The 23,621-nt window shown below is 37.6% G+C and overlaps 1 protein-coding gene across 2 annotated transcripts in view; it reads left to right on the forward strand.

The window, feature by feature from the left end:
- Positions 1-15,345, forward strand: part of RBM33 (RNA binding motif protein 33) — a 39,404-nt gene extending 24,059 nt beyond the window's left edge. For both annotated transcript variants that reach the window (XM_053466381.1, XM_053466382.1), the window contains exons 16-19: positions 2,348-2,617; positions 3,117-3,305; positions 13,438-13,526; positions 14,624-15,345. In XM_053466381.1, the coding sequence (XP_053322356.1) occupies positions 2,348-2,617; positions 3,117-3,305; positions 13,438-13,526; positions 14,624-14,672 (597 nt within the window). In that variant the 3' untranslated portion in view covers positions 14,673-15,345. The remainder of the gene's footprint in view (positions 1-2,347; positions 2,618-3,116; positions 3,306-13,437; positions 13,527-14,623) is intronic.
- Positions 15,346-23,621: the final 8,276 nt, after the last annotated feature.

A 23,621-nucleotide genomic window follows, 5' to 3' on the forward strand; every position in this document is an offset into this window, starting at 1 on the left:
AACTGAAGATTGAATGTTTGTTACCGATCAGGAAAAAAAAAATCACATTGCAGACAAAAGAAACCCCCCCCCCATGGTATTTGGTTCCTTAAGGCCAGCACGCGCAGGTCCGTCTCTCGGATTAATATATTACCTTTGCTTGAGTGAGCATATTCTCCGAATGTAAAGGCCACTGGGCACATTATGGGGCCTTTTCAGTTTTTGGAAGCATTTTTCTGCTAAATATTAATTTCCCTATTCAATCTGAATACATTTTCTCCATCTGTTTCCCAGAGAATGTGTATTTTGGAATTGTGCATGTTTTAGTCATAATGCTTCTTTTGCTTGGTTTCAACTTGAGATACGTATGTACAGCTTACTATACATATTCTGACTTATTCACACAATTTTTTTTTTTTTTTTTTTTTTTTTTTTTTAACAATTACAATATTATATCATTGAAATCCTATTTAACACCTATAAACAATTTTTGAATAAGGGAGACATAACAGATTTCATGAAAAGTAAACTCCTTTAATGCATTAAACATTTCATGACTGCGTTTGGTATCCAAGTCAATGTTTGAAGCTTAGACTTGTGCGTTCGGATTTGCAAATTACAGGATTTTAATATATTTGGCGAAAACTAAGCAAAACTGTTTTTTGTACGAAATTCGTGAGGCCGTATTCACTGACACTCATTCACTCTCGCGCTCTCTAAATGTTTTTATAGTAAAGTATGCAAAATAGAGCTTTTTAGTTTTGTTTTTTTCTTCCATCTGCATCTCCCAAGGCGCCTTAATAACTAACATGATGGCATTTTGGAAGCAATCATCAAAGTGGCTTCCGATTAACTTAAAGATAGAATAGAGTTCAGGGAGTGTGGCCTGTTAAGGAAACGTGTTTATCGCGAGGCTGCTGTCGGAGCCGTTAGGTCCGCGTGTCGCTAGATTTGCGAGATCCGGGATGGGTAGCGGGGCTGCTGCCAACGATGGCCTTATCAGAGCCGTATTGAGAAGATGCGGCTCCTCCGTCCCGCCGTGTACCTTTACAATGTTATCTGTCCTCTCAATACGCCGTATCGAGTGTCTGCCACGAGCGCAGAAATTAATTTAATGTCACCTGAAGACATGCAATTAATCTTTCCGAGCTTTTCATAATACCTTTACAGAAAGAGTGGCCCGTTTGGAGGATTTGGTTTTCAGGGCTTAGAAGAAGATAAGGGAAATTAATTTTTCATCGGGGTAAACGCCAGCTAACAGGGCCACAAAAGGCTGAGTGAAGCGGTCGGGGAATTTGTCAAGTGTTGTCACTTCAGAATAATACCGCTTAACGTCTTCTCGTCGTAATCAAGAGATGCGATTTCTGTTGAGAGGGATTAATCGGTTTGCTCGGCTTTGAATGTGAGATGGCAGGATCTTCTCTCCGAAGTATGGGAAGAAAAATAAGATTTGATCTCTCAAATTGGAAGGAAGTGACAGCAATGGCGCACATCGTATCGGGACGCTTGGCGCGTCCACTGAAAGCTTGGCGTCACAGCTCTTTTTATTGTGAACTATAACGGCTCTTAAGTATGCCGATCGGTGAGCAATTGAAAACATCTTTATTTCTTTAACACATGGAAGACTTAACGTCAGCAAGGTGGATCTTCATCTTTTCAATCATCTCTTTAGATTTCGGAGTTTAGTATCGGCATTTTCAGCTTTCCGTTTGGAGCCAGGTTATCTCTTAATGCATATTTTGGGGTGATCACCTCTGAAACTCCTTGTTTCTAGACACATTCTCCCAGTAAGTCTACCCTCAGCGAGCACAACCTGATCGAATGACTTGAACGCTTCTTATTTCAACGGATGGACAAGTTTGTGTCCAAAATCTTTCATCCTTGAGCCTCTCTATTCTGTATCGGTGTAAGGCCAGAGTGTGATTATTTATTGATGATAAACTGGCATAAATGATGAATCCGAAGAATGCTTTATTTTGTAATTTAACAGAGGATCCATCCTGTTGCACGATAATTCATCCTAATTCTTACAGATATTTACAAAATTAATTTTTTGGCAGTTAATGTTGTGCCGCCGGGATCTTGCTGCATGCGCTGGAATCTTTCCGTGGGCGCTAGCAATGTTCTCTGAAGGATCATGGCATGTTAAAGAGCCTTTATATAAACATCCAAAAATTAAAACACATGCCCCCATCACCTTCCTACACTTTGTCGTCTTATCGTCGTTGGTAAGCCGGGAAATGTTGGGACTATGACCGGCTACAGGTATCTGTATTCGGAGTCGTACAGTATTTTGTTAGGTGACCGAATAAGGGTTCTAAAGGCTTTACTTTGTTTTAAAGGCAAAATCTCATCTTGTTTCCTACAGGAAGGCGAAAATGTTTGCGTAGCTTCATCCCAAGGCATCCAGCAGACCCCGTCGCCCCACCGACCGCAGCCTCCGCTAAGACCACAACAGTTCCAGCAGAGACATCCTCAACAGCCGAGGCTGGGGTCCGTTCGGAAAGTGACGCTGGGAAGAGGAGGCCTTCACCATCCGTATAACGCTCAGGGACAGCAACGACCGCAGCACCACGCCATGGAGTCGGCTGTCCCGCAAGTCGTAAACAGTGTGCAGGGAGTTCATCAGCCAAACAAGGTACAGAAAACACCGTTAATCATAACAGTCTAGGTTTTAATAAATATGCTTCATTATTGATCTAAATGGAATTTTGTGAAATTAAACAATATTTATGCTTTTTGTTTTTGCAATGGATATTTAAGATGAGGTCCTGTAGCGTTTGGAAAATGTTTTACGTTTTTGTTTAAACGGACGCTATTCTTAAATACTCTCCTTGAATTTTTTTTTTAATTACACCCAAATTAAATTGCTTTCCAAATAACTTAAGGTCTCAAGGGCCCTTATTCCTGTCTCATTTTAGGAGACCGATTTGGAGACACACACTTACTCATCAGTCTCTATCAGTTGTAGAAACTGTAGTAGTATCTGTGCCGCGTAATATATGGTTACTTCTAAATCTTCTTTGCAGGAGCCGAGACGGTTGTATTGGTTTTTGTAAAGTTTATATTTTTTCTTAAATTTGGAAATATTTTTATTATTAAGGACTCGCTAACATTCTACCTTTCGCTGTTGGCAGGTCATTATGCGTGGCAGAGGCAGAGGAGTAGTGGGACAGATGGGCAGAGGACGCTTGATGCCAAACAAACAAAACCTCCGCGTGGTGGAGTGCACGCCTCAGCCGTGTGTCGTGTCACTTGAAGGGCTTTCTTCGTCAACCAGCGATCACAAGCTGAAAAACCTGCTGATGTCAGTAGGACCGATTCAGGTAGGTCACCTCAGAATCTTGTCTTCAACGGTGTCGTGTAAGGAACTGTTGTGAAATAATGTTTGAAGTTACCTTGTCTGTGGTTAGTTTCATATCTTGGGAGCTGCCCAAAAGATACAGACAAAAATATCTATCTTTCTATTAAAGATCCGTTTATTCGTAACAGCAGATTCCATATCTAAGTCAGTAAAATAATTTTAAAATCGCAAACTAAAAAAAGGCTCTGCTCTTGCAAGTTTACAAATTAGTCGGTGGTTGAGAGGAAAGTGGGACAGTAAGAAAGGACTGCTGCAACCGAGATGGGTTGATAGACGGGTTTATCTGTAGAGGTGTCGATCATTCAGATTGCCTGATTAGGATGCTGGCTGAGTGTTGGGAAGAAAGGTTGTACGCTTCTTGTTGAGTTTGGTGAGGTGAGTTTTCAGAGAGCTTTTTACATTTTTGTACAAGGGAGAAAGTCTCACAGAACAGGGTTGCGAATTTCATAGGAGGGGTACAGCATGCGTGAAATCCTGAGTTTGAATTTCATTCTGGATAGTATGGGGAGCCAATGCAGCAATTGGCACAATGGAGCAGCAGATGAAGAATGGTGACAGAGAGATTAATCCAGCTAGCGTTGAGAATGTATTTGAGAGGGGCTATGGGGAGACAAGTTAGTAGGGAGTTACAATAATCCAGACATATCGCTACCAAGTAGGGTAATATTTTGGTTGTTTCTTGGATGGACAAATTCGGGAGATGTTTGTCAGGTTAAGGCAATGAGATTTGGTGAGAGCCTGAATGTGAGGGATGAAGGCGATTGTCACCAAGGCAGCAAACTTGGTGTGTTGGTTAAGTTGCCAACAGTTGGAGAGATGTCTGGCGTTGTAGACAGAGGGCATGGCAGGATAACCATAAGCTCAGTCTTTGAAATGTTGGTGCAACGCCGTCCATGATGCAATTCCAGAAGGACAATCGGTGTGTCGGAGAGGGTGAAAGGTCAGGAGAGGAAATGTAGATTAGGCTGTTGTCATCATATAGGCGGTATTGGAAGCCAAAGGGAGATATGAGTTGTCCAAGGGAAGAGCTGTAGCGGTAGAAGAGTAGAGGCCCAACATCTGAGGAACACCAACAGATAGGGAAGAGGAAGAAGTTCCAGTGAAGGGGACACCGAAGGGAGCCAGGAAAGAACTGTCAAACGCTAGTGGGAGGTCCAAGAGTATGAGAGAGCGTAGTAGTGAGAAATGGCCTTTTGTTTTAGAGGTGAAGAGGTCACTAGCAAACCACTTTATATTGTACTTGGCCCAAAATGTTTAATTTTTTTTATTATTATTTCTAGATCCCATATGCTTTTAAAATGACATCTTTAATAGAAAACCAAAGCTGTGTTTGTTTAGTTATGTAATAACTTATGAGTAAGTCTTTGACTGTTATCTTGGCTACTGAAAGAATGATCTCCAGTTGCTTCTGCTTGTTTTGGCTCCCAGAGATCTAGTTAACGTTTCCTATACCAGTCTTGGTGTTGGCAAAAAAATCGCCGTCTTCAAGCAGACAATGCTGGTGGACATAAGAAACCAGTTTTAAAGGTATATTCTTCAAAAAGAGGTCAGTTAATTATGAATGACTGGAGCTTTAATTGATTTAATTAAAATATATTAGGTTTAAATGTAAATATTTCCCATTTCAGGCCCTTAAACTCGGGTCCATTATCGAAACAGAATGTACAGATGAGTTGAACTTTTCAGTCCAACCCGGTTGAACTTTTCCTGCAAGTAGGGCTCCGATGACCCTGCAGGATGCATAGATAATGCAAGGGATATCATGTAGTTGAAATGTTTACATCTCCCACAAACTCCTGGTTTACTGAACAATCCCAAATTAAGTTTAGCTCCTAGAGAACGTGTGTCATAGGGTGCAATCAAATGGTAGCCGTGAAATGCTCGGCAGTTCTTCCAGAGATTTCCCCCTCTACGTAAGGCCCAGCTAGCTTCTCGAAGTGCTTGTGATGTCCATCTGGGGCCGAGCTGTTCGAGGTTTTCTTTCTTAGTCTTGGTTTCTCCGACTGATAAAAGTGAAATCTTATTCCTCGCAGGACATTAACCCGTTTGTTGATAGACATGTCTACAAGGTCTAAATATGTTTTGGACCATATGTAGAAAGTTTGTATTTGGCTTTTGTGCCGGCAAATGACTACTTGTCACTAGGGTACACACCTTGTGGGATGCGGGCTGGAAGTGTACTCAGAAAGTAAGGGAAATGGTTACTTGTATAGAAAATTGTTTGAATTATTTTTTTATTTTTTATTTTTTTTGTGCCGTCATAATGAGAATGCTGTGCCTGCAGGGTTAACATCTATGCATTGCTTCCTATGGATCTTTAGCACAGCCCAGTGGTTACATGCTAATGTCTGAGATCACGGCATACTGATTTATGGAATATTTGCCAATCTTTGCGCTTCTCACCGAACATGATCGTTCTCCAGGTTGACCCAGTATACTTGGGGTGGTAATTTGTTTCCTCCCAATACTTATACCGGCCGGTACCACGATAATCTGTGTTTCTTTCTCTATTATACCGTTTTACTAACTGCGTAACTTTTAATAACGCACTGGGGTTCAAACCGATGTTTGAGTATTGGATGTGTACTTCTATCTAAAGTTTATTTTCTTAATTTAACTTAAGTCATTGCATATTCCAGTGTGTGTGTGTATATATATGTGTATATATTTGAAAAACAATGTCACAGTGGGTAAGGCACCTTACCTTATGTCTGGCTAATTTTTTTGAAGCAACTTGTGTGTTTTCTGTTTCTTACTATTTAATATATATTTATTTAGGATATGCCCCGTGGGACACCTTTTTTAGTGACTAGTCTGTTATCTTTAGTGCAAAAACCATTTTATTTAATATTTTTGTCTTGGAGAACAATTTAGTAACTCAATCTGTGTACTTCCATAGCACGTCTTTCTCGACTCCCAAAGGCAGATGCCCATAAAGTAAGTTTAACAAGTAGAATAATCTCATAAGGTTCAGTATTTATTTTTATTTTTTTAAATGTTACTCTGCAAAGTAATTTTAAGGTTAATTTCCTACTATCTTGCGTGTTAATGTTTTTTTCTTTTCACCCGGGGTTTTTACCCTCATCACTTGTAGATATGTTGCCCTGTGATTACTGTTGAAACATTTAACCCTGCTTATTGTTCCCATGCAACTAACTGGTTAATCGGATATTATTTTGTTGAGGGTAAATTGCCGTTAAAGGCTTGGTAGTGATATCCTTAACCTTGGCATGTGATGTAGGATCACCAGAATGGCAGAAATGCTAATGTGCTGGAAAGGATCTGCCCTCTTTAAAAGGGATTTGTTTAAATGAGAATTGATACGTTTATAGCCTCGTTCCTTCTGGATGAAGCTTCCTGAGCCACCCCGTTTGAGTGTAATATATAACTTCTAGTTCCTATGACAGCAATGACTCCTGTAGTTTTATTCTACATAAAAAAAAAGAACATCTTATTTAAAAATTGAAAATTAAATACATTTTTTAATTAAATTGCTTAGGAAACATTGCTGTCCGTTTTGTGGCGCCCTGTCCTTGATCTCTGATCCTCCATCCAAATGAACAGAGCTTTGACCGATCAGTTTTCACAGAACAATGCCGATCCCATTTAAAGAACAAGTAGTAATCCAATGATTTAAAGATGGTTACACACCCATGTCTTATAAAGATACACTGCTTTAATGAACATTGGTCTGGAGCTCCCATCATCCCCAGCCGCAGTCACAGAGGCATCCTTCTACATTTAATAAGAACATTCCACACCCTTGTTTTTTGTTGGTTTTTTTTTTTTTGCTTTTGATGACACTTGTGCAGTATTTTATTTCCCTAATCTTCCAAACTTAAAAATACTTTGCAGGATTTTTTTGGTCAGTTTTTCTAGCCTTTTTTTGCCTGTTGCAATAAGGCACTGGTTGCATCTATCTGCGTTCACTGATCCATGCGTAGAATTTGACTTCTAGTAACTTTTGACTATTTCCGTACTAGAGGGCGAGTAATGACATATCCCTGCCTTGCTTTATAAATATGGCACTCAGAGGATTGAGTACCAAAAGAGAAAATTCAAACCTCCGCATTTAATAAATAAAATTAAAAAAAATAACATTTCTAATTCCAACACTTTGAATAACACGTTTAATGATCGTTAAGACAGCAGTGTTTGGTGACCCACAGGAAAAATTATCATCCTTAACCGTCTTTTTTCACATGAAACTATTTTATTATAATAAAATACAATTTTAAGATTTTAAGATTTTTTTAAATATAAATTTCAGTTAACAAATGCTGATCTCATTGTATTCTGTTTTTCTGCCCATAAATAGAAAAGAAAAATGCAAGTTCCCTGTAAAGATTGTTGTACGGGCAATAAGAATAAACGGACTTAATTGATAATTTTACACCCGCGTTTACATTTTAACGTTCTACTTTCTCCAGATCCCGTAGTCTTCAGGTCCGTAAGATTCAATAAACCTGCATAAGCACGTTAACAAGTTAAAATCCGCAATCTAATTGTAATAAAACTCCACCTGATGTCCTGTTCTCGAAGTCCGCATGGTTAATGTATGTAAGGTTTTCTTTACGGAGGAGGTGGTAGATAAATGGAACAGCCTCCCAGGAGAAGTGTTAGAAGCTTGTACTGTGAGTGTGTTCAAACCAGCATGGGATAGGCGTATGGCTTCTGAATCTAAGGCGAGACCAACGACCGATTAAGGTTTGAGTCTTTACTTTTATAGTTTCTATCCTCATTAAGCGATCTCTCCCGTGTTTAGGTGCTGTATGTTTCTGGTTCAGGGAGCTCAACTTCAGGGCAGGTATTGATTAGGTATTCGTTATGCTAAAAACCGATGGCACCCGACCCCCTTTAAATATTAAACGCGCCATTTTTAGTGTAAACACAATCTCTAGATTTGCATAGTTTTATACCCCGTAAGAGCTGATCTTGCTAATATAATGAATGCATTTCTTGCCCCCACCCCCGCACCGCGGCATCCCTCTTACATTACAGCGCAGTGTTTATAATGCCATTTCCCTGCCGTTCTTGACGGTTTAACTCAAATTGAGTTTGACATGTAGGAGTCCTATGATCCAGGCCGTGTGTGAAATCGCACTTAGCGTTGCCGTGATTAGTCAGCTGCCCGCGGTCGGCGCGATCTCCCCGCAGCTGGGGGAAGCTTACAACCCAATTTGTCGGAAAACCAAGCTGGCTGTTGCAATTTAGTTCCCAAAATGAAGCTGTTTTGCATCAATTTACCTGATAAAGGATGAAATGATATCTTTTTAATCACGCACAGAACTAGTTAGCGTGTAATTGCAGGGTATTAAAAATGGAATCCATTAAAAGGAGCGTTGACATCATACCTAATGGGGTAATGCGAGAGATCAGGGTGCCTCGGCGCTCCGTTTTCGTCTTACCCCCGACGAGAAGTATGTGGAGTGTAAAGTAACTGAAGTGCTTAATCTTCTTAGAATTAATTGCAAAGAGATGTCAAATGAGTTAGATAGCAATTACCCTGATACTAATTTCTTTGGATTGATATGGATCAGGGGCGTCCTAATTAAATTGTCATAAGTCGCTCTTCGAGCCGGCGGCCATTTATAAATGTTTTACCCCTGCTAGGGCAGGCGGTCTGCCTAGAAACTGCCCTGAGATTCACGACTTTCCCTTCCATATAACCGAACAGAATAATCCGATATGTTTTATTGGAGGCAGTCCTCATACGTAGGATGGGTTCGATTCTGGAATGAAGCTGATCTGAGATGGAACGATACAAACTTTATTATATAAAGAGTGTGGCTTCCCGGTCTAGGGATCTGACCAGCCATACAATGTTTAATCAACTAAATTAACCACATAGTGTCTGAACTCAATCATTGCAGAATTATATACGTTTCAGAGCGTTGCCGTTATCCACACTAAGTCGTAACAGGAACATTACAATATGCCATTCTCAGCCTGCCATCATGTATTTATTTATATATAATATTTATCATATATAATTTATCAATATAAATATATATTATATGTTTACAGTAGTTCTAAAGCAGAAGCATGATATAAAATGAGGACTGGCTTTTAAACTCCCTTGAAAACAAATTTTTCTTTGGTTCTCAAATATTTATCCTGTATTAGTGTTCCTCGCTTAAGCGTACGACTGGGGTGACTCCACGTTCCTCTCGTACGGGGGATGCTATGATATGCCTGTGTTTTTTACCCAAATTGGGTTGATGATTACAGCACCCCAAACAAACTCAGGGCAGTTTCTCAGAGACGGTCGCCATAGCAGCTGATTATTATTGGTTGTATATACTAAGCTGCTTTCTTCTTTTTTTTTTTTTTTTTTTTTTTTTTTTAACTCTTGTATTACAGTCATGGGGTTGATACCTTTTTTAGGCTGATATAACATGAATTCTCACAAATGTGTTTTGGCAGTCTGGGTTCCTATAATAGGAAAGATGTGTTAATATCAGATTGCGTTCAGTGATTCTGCTATCACCCCATAGCAGTATTATAGAACTTGGGAAGCTTGGAGCAGATATTCTATTATATTCTTCCAATTTGTAAATAAGGTGGTGACACATGCACATGCTACCGTTCAAAAGTTTGGGGTCACTTAGCTGTCTTTGTGAAAAACAAGTACATTTCTGGCTGTAACATAATTGAAAAAGGGTTTTCTCGTCAATTAGCCTTTTAAACGTAACCTTTGGATCAGCGAACACAACGTGCCGTTGGAACACAGGAGTGATAGGAGTGATATTGGGCCATTGGAACACAGGAGTGATGGGAGTGATAAAGGGCCATTGGAACACAGGAGTGATGGGAGTGATAAAGGGCCATTGGAACACAGGAGTGATGGGAGTGATAAAGGGCCATTGGAACACAGGAGTGATGGGAGTGATAAAGGGCCATTGGAACACAGGAGTGATGGGATTGATAAAGGGCCATTGGAACACAGGAGTGATGGGAGTGATAAAGGGCCATTGGAACACAGGAGTGATGGGAGTGATAAAGGGCCATTGGAACACAGGAGTGATGGGAGTGATAAAGGGCCTCTGTACGCCTATGAATAGGCCCTGTATTTCTAAACCACTTCATGTTTTAATGGACAAAATTTGCTTTTCTTTCAAACACATTTCTAAGTCACCCCGAACTTTTGAACGGCAGCGTTTGAATATAACTTAAGGATGGTGATACATTGTAGGACACTTCTATGTGCGTTATTTTCTAGTGAATACTGTTGTACGTTATCATGGATAAATGGTAATATTTTTTATGAATTTGACAGGAGGCTGGAGGATAATACGTACAGAGAATTCTCAGAATTAGTTCCTCCCGAGGCATGTCGACCGAATGTTCTTGTGAGGATTACTTACTAACTTTTGTCAAAAAGCACATAAAGCCAGTTTTTGCTTGCCCTCCTATGCACTTAAGATGTTTGTTTACTGCTTGGGTTTAAAGGGTCGTTCCCATCTCCAAATAAGTATATTAATGCACATTGGATGGTTTGGGTTTTTACAAGTGTAATAAAAATGACAGTTCTAAAATCCCTCGTATGTATTCATGCTGCTGTGGGGTTTAGTTTGGAGTTTACCACTTTTTTTTTTTACTTGATACTAGAGTTTTTATTATGCCAAGATGGTCTCAAGTAAACCAGAGCAGTAACATCTTGCCAGCCATCCTGAATTTTGTTCGGTATATCCCTGCTTATAAACATGAGGTCCAAAAGATACCTCTGAGTTTCTACCTCCATTTGCACTTATTGCCCTCAAAAGGTCTGCCTCGAGCACTTTGTAGTGGGATATTGATATCTATTTCAATGAAAGCATCCTTTTCTTATTAATGTAGCATTTCAAGCATTTTCTCACTGGTCATGTTGAACCAAAAGTAGTATTTTTTTTCTTAAGTTTGGACAGTAGTTTTGGGAAAAAAATCAGAAGTGCAGCAATTATGTCGTTAGCAGTTATATGTATCTTTTTTGTGTAACCCAAATAATCGATGATCCGTGTAAGTCTAAGTGCGGAGCCCCATCACCCACGCTGTGAAATGTACCAACCGCTCCCCGAATGGAACGCATTGTAATAACGTTCTGCAACTTACCATTGTTGACCTTAACGTAATTATTGTTCGCTAATGTTGTACACTATGTAACTGGTGATAATGGTTTGTCATTTGCTGTATAATAAATAAGGTTGCCTGTCTCAAGCAAATCTCAGTATTTTTATTACACAAGAAATAAATGGGACGTTCTCTGATGGTATCTCAGACAATCCCTCCGAAGGTTTTTATAAATTTTTTTTTATATACAGACGCGCAATATTGTACAAAACATTTTTCCCCATTTCCTTTATTTATATATAATATAAAATATATAAAAAAAATCCTTGAACCTCAAGTTATCAAATACAGCTGTCGCTTATTTCATATGGGTTGGCACTGGTTCAAACACAGTAAGGTTATATATTAAATCGAATTAACGTTACAAAAAAAGTGTGATCAGTGTAGCGTCTAAGAGACTGTCTGCCGATCACTATGAAAGACCACATGTTATCCTTAAACCGCCATGTTGTTAATGTTTCAGATTGTATTTAGAAGGGGATGTCAGTTTAAAAATAAACAAATTAACAAAATAACGCTTTCATCATTTCTGATAGCCGGAGAGACTTTTTGTAAATGTGCGCTTAGCTTTATGAAGGCCAATGTGACTTGGTTATTTAGCTATCAATAGGTCGCTAACATCACATACACGATAAAATTATGTACAAATCATTTTTTTAAAGCCATCGCTGCTGTTTCTATGCACATTATTGTGACTTTTGGGGCTGTGGAACCCTGCGATACCCTCATACCCAGCAAACATTCTGCGCTCCTAGATAAGAGCCGCTCAGGGGTGTGGGTCCCAAAGAGGTATTGGTCAAATTACACAAACATTGTTGGGCTACAAGCCATCAGAAGCACTGTATAGGCCAGATGGATAACTGCAACCCGACCGGTGTTATTTCACAAATAAGCTGTTTTTTGCCCCCAACTAGTGCCCGAGGAGTAGCATAGGGAGCTAAATGCATTGCAGGTAGGTTGAAATATATACCTTTTTTTAAGCATTATTTTTTTTTTTTTTAATTTCATTAAGCCAACCTAGCCAAATGTATTGGCCGTTCCACTGGTGTAAAAGACAGATCCACTTTAACATTCTTCGTGGTTCTACTTTCATGCTTTTTCAAGCGCTTGTTCTTCTTCTTATTCGATAATTAAAGATTTATTGAATGTACTATTCAGAGAACCGGTGGGTCCAGCCTTTAATAAAGTTTTAATGAAGCGCCAACTATAAAACCGCTGTTCACCGTGAATGTTCTTGTCAATATCTTACACACCTTTTTATATGACGGTTACAATCTTTTCCTATATATCTATAGGTCATTCTGTTTGCTACAATCGATGGATACATATCAAACAATATCTTAAATGTATTGTCGTTTACTATATGATATCTCTACACTTAAGCATGGCCATGAAATCCCAAAGCAATCCATGCTTCGCTTTTCATAATTATCATCAATGACCTTTAGTTTCATTTTATTTTCCATTTTTATTTTTATATTAATGTTTACTGTTAATAAGCCGCCGTGTTGTTTCTCAGGAATAGAGGGGTGCAAAGTTAGCTTTCTTTGAACCGGGGCTCTAGAATACAGAAACTAAATTTAAATCCCAGGCACCCTTGTGTACAAAGGCAATCGGCATTCTTTTTCTTGAATTTTGTTCCAAGTTACACTAAAAGGCTTTAAAGGCCAGGCTTAGTATGCGGGTGAGGAAGAAATAAGAATCAAATAGTCCAAAATTGGTAGTTGTGACATGGATAGGGGTATAAATCATTCAGAACATAGGACTGCCATCACTCTTGTGGCTTACACACACTTTATACAATAATATCCATCTGTCTTCCCATAAATATTTGCCTATAGGAAAGCACCGCATTCTACGTCTACTGAAGACCACCTACTTCTCGACATTCACTGTCGATTAGACTGGCTGAAAAATCAGAAGCTTGTGTTTCAGGCTTACAGAAGGATGTTGTAACAACACACTGCTATTCTGTCTCATTGCAGAGTTTCCAGATGTTTCCACATGAACGGAAGGCCATAGCGACTTTTAAAGAACCGCATCACGCCTCTGCGTTCCAACAGAAGTTCCACAGGTACTGAGAAATATTCAATGCATTGTTTTATACATTTTTCTGACAATTGAAATCTTGTGCGAGTCTAACTTGGTGGATCTTCTGTTTAGATCTGAACATTATCACGTATACGCACAGTATTTGTACAACGTTGCCCATTTTTTGCCTTAAAAGAATAGCTTTATAAAAAGTAAACGGGTTTCCCTTTCAAATACTTGAACCTACTCACATTTGATTATTCTTTTTAACCGGCAGCATATTCTGTTACATTATCTACACTGATAATCTTTATTAGTCCTCGATATGTAAAGTTGTAGGTAGATTTTATAATTATCTTTTAAAGGTTCAGTAAACTGTTATTTGTCCTTCTTACAGTAAGCACCATAAATCTGTTTCATAAATAGTGCTTTTTTTTTACTACCTTATTGCATTCTCTATCATCGCGTGGAGTTTTCAATGCTACGTTTTGTTTAGTATAGTCCACGGACTCCATGAAAGGAGGAGTGCTTTGTTTAGTAGGCAATGGATGGAACTCTCCACTGTTTGAGGTCGGGTCGCTGAGAGTTTCCACTCCCAGAAAGGGGCTTCAAGACCCTTATAGAATTTACTGATATGAAAATCCTCAAACTGGGCTGACGCAACACTTTAGAGTTTTGCCACTAAAGCGGGAGTTTGCAGTCGCTTCTTGGCCTTCACTACACATTTTGGAGAACCAACTCTACTTAGTTGCTTCTATAGCACGGTTGATAATATTGCATAATATCTTAATAAATTGGATATTTTTTTAGCTAACTTGGTGAGCTTTCTCAAAGGTCCCCTCACCTGTTGAATTATGCATTATGTAGGAACGGCTTGAACCTTGCCAAAGGAGAGTTGCCAACGCTGGTTCGTCATAATGTATATTGAAGTTGCAACTACAGCTTGACTGCATGCTCCCAGCTTTGTTTTACAAGGTTACACAATGGAGTATCACAAATATGTACTGAACATAATGTATGTTGGTGACCTGTACTTTCTCTGTTGGACTATCAAATTGTGATTTTTGCCTTTTGAGTCACCCCCCCAATAGTTCCTCACAGTAAAAATACCTATTAACTGTTTTGTCTAAATTCTTTCAGACATATGATAGATTTGTCACACATCAATGTGTCACTGGTTGGGGAATAATGCGATTTATTAACACGGAAGCTGAGATGACCGCTGTTCTCCAGGAAAAAAAGATGAATACAAGATTTTGAATTTGCGTTTTTGGATTTCCTGAAGACTGTCAAGAAAATAACTGATCAGACGCCTGTTTTTTTTTTCTTTTCTTTTTTCGGACAAAGACTAATCCCAGTGTTACAGAAACTTTGGGCGACAACCACAAACTGTCCTTTTTTTAATATTATTTCTGTCCTTACATATGTATCTTGCATGTTAGGCTGACTCTGCGTGAACAGAGACTGCAAAACTTGAGTTTAATACATGATAGAAAAAAAGGATTTTTATCATTAAGAATACCTGATAATGGTTACACTTATCTTCAGAGCTGTGTGCAAAACAAATGACAGTTGAGTTAATTATCGAAACGCAAGGCTTAGCAAGTGGCACATTCTAGAATAGCTTTTATAAAAAAATATATATATATATTTATAAATGCGTATCATCTCGATGCTTTCGTTCTCCCTGCTTCTTTTACCATGCAACATTTTGGATCGCTTTGTTAGCTTTTTTTGGTTGTGGATTCAAGTGGTTTCTTGACGAGCAGCCCTTTAATTCTGCCGAAGGTCGTTGCTTAATATTTGTATATAGTGTTGTTTCTGATCTATATATCGTAGGTAGCTTTAAAAAAAAAAATAAACTGATTTACAAACAAACTTCCCAAAGCATTGTATTCATATCCTGTAGGTTTTGTACGGGAAAGTCAGTTAAGAGGAAAGTTATGTAAATAGTGCATATTTTAACTTGTTGGGCGGTCTTTGGAATATTCCCTCGGAACTCCACACAATGATCTTGAGAAGAACGTATCAGCCTCTCAAGATATTGTTTCAACAGCCCAACTAATACCCTGCTCTTATTACTATGGATTTATAATCTAGAGCATGTAGAGTTTATTTAAAGGTACCTCTTTTTGGCAATGGATCACCCTGATTAATGTAGGTCAGGTAACAAGTACCTCTTCTGTTTATTTCAGGTGTTTAGCCAAGTGTGGCTTTGTAGGCAACGTCTTGTTATAGCAGTACTGCTTCAATGGTGCGTTTATCTCTTTATAAGCAGCTAGTCCTTGTCTAAAACATGCACATTCTTGGTAAAGCTGTTTTTTTTTTTAATATAAAAAAAAAATCACGGTGTTACATTTTAAAAGGTAAATGTAATATCCAGGGAGGCTGTATTTCAGTAGACTTTTTCTTTTTTCTGTTTTAGGCAGAAGTCTGCTCCAAATCACAAGTTTGTGTCTAGGGCACCTCATTGAGATGCGATCAGTAACTCCGCTGGGTTAGTAGCAGTGGTCAGGATTGTTTATCAGGTCAATGCGCATCGAAACTCAGTGAGTAGTGAAGGTGGGCGCCGGTGGTCATCGGGCATGAGGCAAACCTCACTTGAGCCAACGCTTCCCTTTTGAGAGACAGATCTATTAACAAATGGGGGATTAAGTGATTGATGCTCTTCCTTTACCGGTTTTAGCACTTCCCTACTGATAAGCCAGGCCGTTTACTTATGAACATTAGCTATACGAGAATTAGTTCTATATGCATGTTGATCTACATGCCTCGTTAAGTTATAGAGACCCATTTAAGACCCGTTAGGCTGTTTGAGACGGTTACTGCTTTGCTTATGTACCATGTCCTCTGTCATCTTGGTTTAGGAAGGGATGAAATGAAAAACACTTCAAAGAAGACACCTGAAAATGTTAACATAATGTCTTTACGATAGGTCTCACTAGCGCTTGAGATGGGAATATTCTTTGCTAGGTTTGCCCCATCGATTATTACCGTTTCAGTCTTTAAAGTACTTTAAGGAACTCTCTGAGATTATATTTCTCAAGAATTTTAATTTCTTGTATTCTTGAGCCACCTCTTTTCTTTTAATTAAACAATCGTTCCTGTTACCTAATTACTATACGACATGTACAAACAGTCTACTCAGCTAGACGGGTCATAAAGAATACCAGTTTGGCTGAGTAGGTTTTTAAGGTCCATTCTAATCTTAATTGCTCCAAATTACACTTCTGTAATAATGTTACCTCTTCCTAAGTGATCTGTTTAATGCCTTTTTATTTAGTTATCTTATATTTTGGTTATTTTCATTTTTTTCTATTTTTTTCTTTTTTTGTGAGTGTTTTTAAAGAAAAATAGGGAAACAGCGGTACCCTTTTCTTTAACTTAGCAAACATTTAAAAGATGGCCTTCCTGAAAGATCTAGTGCAACCATTATCTGTATTCACTTATTATCATGCGTTAGAACATTGATGGACAATGCGTTTCACGTTAACTGTACATATTGAAAACTAAGCTTTTTAAATTAAGGTTCCACTAGAATGTCTTTACCCAGATGGACTTTAATTTTGAACAAAAAAAAAAAATTTGTGTGTATTCAATTTTATAAAGAAAATTGGTTGTCGGCTATTGTATCCAAACTCGTGTTCTTTTAAAAATTTTTATTTGTTTTCTTATTCTAATCCTTAAATTCAAGGAGTAAAAATGGGTGGAGTATTTTTTTCTGGCTTGGTTTTTATTTGCCCCTTTCACATCCTCGCACGTCAAGTCTATTCATAAAAACGTCTTCTAGGTGTCATTTGTATGATTTTGTTCCATTTATTGTTTCAGTTAACTTTTTGTTTTTGCTTTTATTTATTTCTGTCTTTTTTTTTTTTATATGTAAAATGGTTATTATGTATACCGTATAATGCACACGGTTTCTTGGCAGGTAGTGGACATCACCTAGTCAACATCCGTTTGTAGGGAAAGCCTTTTCGTTTGGTGTTGCTAAGTGTTTACTCGTAAATAAATGCTAAAACTTTGAAAGTAGACCTTTCTCCTCAGGGATATTATTGTTAAGTGTACTGAAAACTGGTCTACGAGATCATTTAATGTCACAGTGCCTCGCGATCAAATGTATTTTTGGTATTTCCACTACTGACGGAGGATGGGTAATTTCATGCACTTGACCTAAAAATAATAGTTCTCCTGCATTTATTGAGGCAATGATATTTAATCAAATTCTGTTTTTTTTTTGTTTTTGTTTTTTTATGACCAAAACTTAAAACTGGATTACTTAACACTGTTACATATATTTTCTTCCGTCCAGCCCGCCATTTATATTGTAGTTTTGTGCGTTCATTGGTTTGCGGTGCCCACCAAATGATTTTTTTTATATATTTATTTATTTAACATTCCTAATAGATATTGAGGGAACTCATTTTGTTAACATTTAACGTTTCATGTGTTCTCGCCTTAGTTGTTCTTGAAAAGGTGTTTCATGTAGTTTATCTCTACAATGACAAACACATTACTTCATACTAAATGATGGTTGAGTCCATTTTCTGATTAGGTGGGCATTTATTAAACATGGTATCTCTCCTGTAGAATTTGTAGAATTTAATTTATGGCATGGCCTCTCCAAATATCGCTCCAGTGTACGATTGTATTGTACGTACATCTTCTACCTGCGGCAAAACCATAACTATAGGGACTCCCAGGTGTGCTAGTATTTGGAAATGTGTAATATATACTTGCTGCCAACCCAGGATTTATTGAGCCTACTCTAAATCGCCAGTTTGTAGAACCAACCTCAGCTTTTTTTGTCCCTTAGAACTTAAATATAAAAGTTCCCTACTAGCCTGCTAAACATGAACTCTCAGACTGGAAAGCCCTGCACTCCTAAACATGTTTCTTCTTGTATATAGATATATAAAGGTAAAAATGTTCTTGTGTCTCTGTGTTCGCATAAAACTTAAAAACAAAAAGCACTTTTGGAATTGTCGCTGTTGTATTTGAGCATTTATTTTTTATGTCCTTTTGTACTTAATTTAAATTTTTTTCACAGAAAGGAGAATGCCAGACGGCTCCAACAATTTTTTTCATTCACAATTTTTTTAATTTGTTTCTGCCCTTTTTGAGTTTTATAAGTTTAAGATATGTCCATGGGATAATAAGGAATCGGTTTCGCTATACAATATTTTTAGACCCCCAACCTTATCTTGAACGCTAATTATTCCGTCCTGGATTGCTGTCAGGCAGAGCAAGTGGCTGCCAGATTTGTAACATTTTTTGTTTTTTTTCCTTCAGCATTTGATAACTTTTTGTTAGCAAAGCCTCAAAAAGTAGTAAAGACAACCTGAGAATTGGGAAGGGATGAAACTCAGGCTAAACTATGCATTTTAACCCCTTCAGGACAAAGCCTGTACATGTATGGGCTCACAATGCATTTAATGAGTTTTAGGATGACCCATTGTCCTTACGGGGTTAAAGAGCCTACTTTTCCCCTGTAAGAAAACTTGGTGAGTTGAATTGGTTGATTTTTCCGGCAGCTATATTCTGCTATGTACTATTTCAGGCTGTAGAAGGTGACCTTGGTCAGCCTTTAACAAAGGTGAGAACGATATTCAAATTACAATAGTTTGTTTGTGCTGTGAAATTTTGCATGTTAGTTTCTGCTTTAATATTTCCCTTTTTTGTGGAATAATTGTCTAATGTGCCGTAGTAAAGCTATAAAAATAGACAAGTCTGTCCGAAAATGCAACTGCGGTCTGGGCGTAAATCCTGTGGATTTGTTTCAGATGTAGCCACTTAGAAATATTTTCAAACGAATGCCTTGAGTTCATTGTACAAATGTGATTTGATTTCCAGTCTGATTCAAATTGGATCTTACCGTATGGTGTATTCCAAAATGGCGTTATCAATTTCTGTGTTTTTTAATTTGTTTTTAGAACCCTAATCAGGCCCTGTGCAGCGCAGGGTTATTTAAATCCCTTTTATATCAGTATCCCTCAATTATTATTATTTTTATATCAATATATATATTTTTTTTAACTTACAATACTGCTGTACGTATTTTTTATGGGTTTATTGTGGGTTAAAATTAATTTAGTACTATGTAATATACAAATATACAAAGCCCTTTGTTGCCACTGGGCTTGCAAACTTGATCTGAACCCCTGGTAGATTGAGTAGTTCAACCTCAAAGCATGTTGCTTTTGTTAGTATGTTGCCATGCTTCTAATGTTGTGAGGAATAGTTTAACCCCTTAAGAACAATGGGCGGTCCCGAAACCCATTCAAAACAATGCATTTTGAGCCCGTACATGTACGGGCTTTGTCATTAAGGGGTTAAACACTAAATCAATTGAAGACATTTTGGCTCTTCGTTTTCTCTTTTTTTTTTATATATAAAAAAATATGTATATCAGATATATGTTGTGCCTACTTTAAATAAAAGTAATTTTTGGACTTACATTTAAAATAGGTTCCGAGCTGGTATGAATGGTTTAATTATAAAGTGTACTAAAAATACATTTTCCTTTTTAATAGCACTTTTCTCAAGAGGATATTAACTAATGCTCTTTCCCAGGTCAATATCCAGCTGAACCACCATTTTTAATTTTCTTTATTTCTTTGCAGGGCTGATTAGTGATCACACTAAATTTTTGGAACCTTGTTAAATAATTCATGTGCGCCCACCTAACCATTTATTTTCCCCACAGGAAAGACCCGGAGCTGAAACACTAACAGAATTTTTATTATTATTATTATTATTTAGCTTATATAAAGTTTTTTTGTTTTATTAATACATTTTGAAAGTATTTTAACTAATCTTTCAGGATTCGATTTTAGGTGGGAGACCAGACTCTACAGTGCCGTTTTCTGGAAACTCTGCCCGCTATTTAATGTTTAAGTTGATTTGACAAATCCTTGGTTCTTAATTCAGTTTAATACTCTAAAAACTGCAATACAAGGTTTGCTGGCATCGTATTATTAGCGATGTTAACTGTGAAAACGTTCCTAATCCAAAATGTGCTTTACTGGACTTGAAGGCGCTTGTAACATTATGAAATAAAGAATACTGATCGCCTATAGAGATCTATGTAATATGACACTCAGCCAGTTGATATTTTTTTTTTATCCTCTATCAATGTGGTATATATTGTGTATCATTCTCATTAAAATATATGCTGCTCATAAAACTGGAAGTTTGAGTTGTACATATTTTTCCACTTGTTACAAATTAAACTTGTACTTTATATTAAAGTATTTTCTTTGTAAAAATAATTCCGTGAACAATTGAATAAAAATAAATACATGACTATTTCATGTCTTATTTTGGATTGTAAGAAACCATATGCTACTTTGTATGTTTTTATATTGTAATAAATACAATTTTTTATATAATTGTGTGACTATTTTTGTAGCTTCGTCTAAGGAATCTTGACGAGATATAAGGATGAGTCCAACCATGGGCAGGTATATTCTTGAATACCACATTATACCCCAAAAATGGCAGTATATCTGACACTTTACATCTTACTACATTACCTATGTTCACCTTATTTACTCTACACACCTTATTTACTCTACATTTTCTATAATTTCTTAGTATTGTAATATGTATTTTTTTATAGTTTTTTTTTATAAGTTTTTATTATAGCATTTTTTTTATATATATCCGTTCTGCCTCAGCATATTTTTCTCAGTTTAGGACTAGCAATATTCTAGCAACGGTAAAATCAATACAATCTGCCCCAGGTCTAATTCATTTTTCCTGTTCTTAAAAACTGAAGATGACAGACTGGGTTCTGGCGGTGGGAGAACACTAGACTAATTATTAAATATCTATTTTAATTTAAACATCATTAGCACAGTGTTTCTAAGACCAAAAACAATGTAACTAGTTTTTAGTTTTGTAAGTAAATTGGCTTATGTCAAATACATAACTATTTTTGCTATAAAATATATTTGAGCCATGTCACATTTATCAATATACTATAATATAATAACATAAACCTATTTTCTGGGGTGTGTTTTGATATATATATATATATATATAAATAAAACCTACCTATAGGCCAAGGGTATTGTGTTTTTCTACAGTGGGCCATTTCATCAGAAATGTGCGCAGTGGGCCGAGAAAATATGGCCTTTTAGCTTTATGATGCATATTAATACAGGGTTAATTTGGCGATAATTAAAAACGCAGTGGAAATGTTTATCAACTTTTGTCATTTTAACAATACTTAAACAGTAAAACAAAGTCAGTCCACAAACCATTTAAAACAAGTTTAGCCAAATAAAATTGCACAAGGCTTGTGGGTACAAGATGGATTAAAGATGGCTGATGCACACTGGAGGCAGTGCTGGATTAAGACACCCAAACACATACCAGCACAGGCTCTGCCACACTCACCCCCCCTCCCCCAGGACAGGCTCTGACACACACACACACCCCGCACACACCAGGACAGGCTCTGCCACACTTACACCCAAACACAGGCTCTGCCACACACACACACACACACACACACACACACACACACACACACACACACACACACACACACACACACACACACACACTAAAACAAAATTTCTACACTGCTTTGTCATTAACTGCCCGTTTTGTCATTTTGCCCCCTTTAGTATTGATTAATGTGCCCCCCCACACAACCTTGTGTATTGCCCCCCTTTATGCATTTATGCCCCCACGCCCTTGTATATTGATTCATGTGATGCCCCAGCCAAGAGCTGAGGCATTGCTGCCACTGGGCGGCACGGTGTGTGCACGCCGGCCACTTTAACTACGTTAAGCAGCCACCCGTAAGTGATGTTCAAAGCAGACGTCGTGCGGCCGCTTTGAATGATGGTCTGCCGGACCACGTCAAAGTCTGACGATCCGCATTTGGCCCGTGGGCCGCGCGTTGGACACCCCTGTTATAGGCGGTGCCTATGGGGGAAAAGGGGGGGGAAGCTAAACATTTCAAAAACATATATTTTCTGTATTTTTTTTCATATATTTGTTTTATTTTTCCATAAATGTTTTAAGTATAACATTTAACCTTTTTAATTCTGAGGGTTTTCTTTTCATAACCAAAATTTTACCAATTTTACCATATGTTAAAGCCTGATTCCCCTTACCACATAATAGTGGTAATAGATGATAAAAAATATACTTGGAAAAAAAAATAGATTTTTGCAATCTTAAATTTTCTAATATACGGTAAGCGCCACAGCTGAACAATGGTCCAATTTATGTTCAGCAACATCTTCTGATTAAAGTTATACCCACATCCATGCTTTACATATTACCCAATATTGCATATTTTGAATACTGTTTACTTAAGGATTTTGTGGGTAGAGATACACATTTTATTTTTGGGGGCTTTTGCACCCTTTCCATTGCTGTATTTTGCGGATCGGCCAGCAGGGGGAGCAATTGGAGTATCCAGCAGGGTCGTCCTTATAGGGTTGAACAAAGTATCTTCAAACAATTACACTGATTGACAAACAGAAGACGCAAGCTATAGGCAGTTGTGCTTAGGTTTGCTAAAGTTCCTATATATATATATATATATATATAATATGTGTGTGTATGTATACTACTGCACACCAAACAATTTCTTGCAGCCTGGTGCTTGGGAGCTCAGCAGAGTAACATACAAAAATACACAAGTAGTTACCAGCACTCAGGTCTTTTTAAATAATGCAGTTATGCTCCATTTTATATATATTTTATATATATATATATATATATTTACACATTTCATTACAGGCCTTCTGATCCAGAAGCATTTGCTATTGCCATTTCACCATTGTCCAGCAGGTGGTGCTATAACCCAACAAAATCGGGAGACCCCATTCAGTATACTTTCGCCAATATTTATAAGCACTTAACATTTTCCTTGAGGCGTTTTGGCATATATGGCTATATCTTAGGCACACAACATGTTTACCATACAAACCATCCTGCTCACTTGTCTCAATATGTTGCTTATATTGAAATTCATGCTCCCTCGTATAAGTGTCATAAACCTGTAGTGTTGAGATTTAAATACAGATCGCTAGCACAGTGTCTTTACTTGAACGCCAAGCCTCTGTCCTTATATTGATTGTGTGTGTGTGTATATATACACAAATATACCGTATTG

The sequence above is a fragment of the Spea bombifrons genome, chromosome 5 (genome assembly GCF_027358695.1).
Source record: "Spea bombifrons isolate aSpeBom1 chromosome 5, aSpeBom1.2.pri, whole genome shotgun sequence".
Classification (NCBI taxonomy): Eukaryota; Metazoa; Chordata; class Amphibia; order Anura; family Pelobatidae; genus Spea; species Spea bombifrons.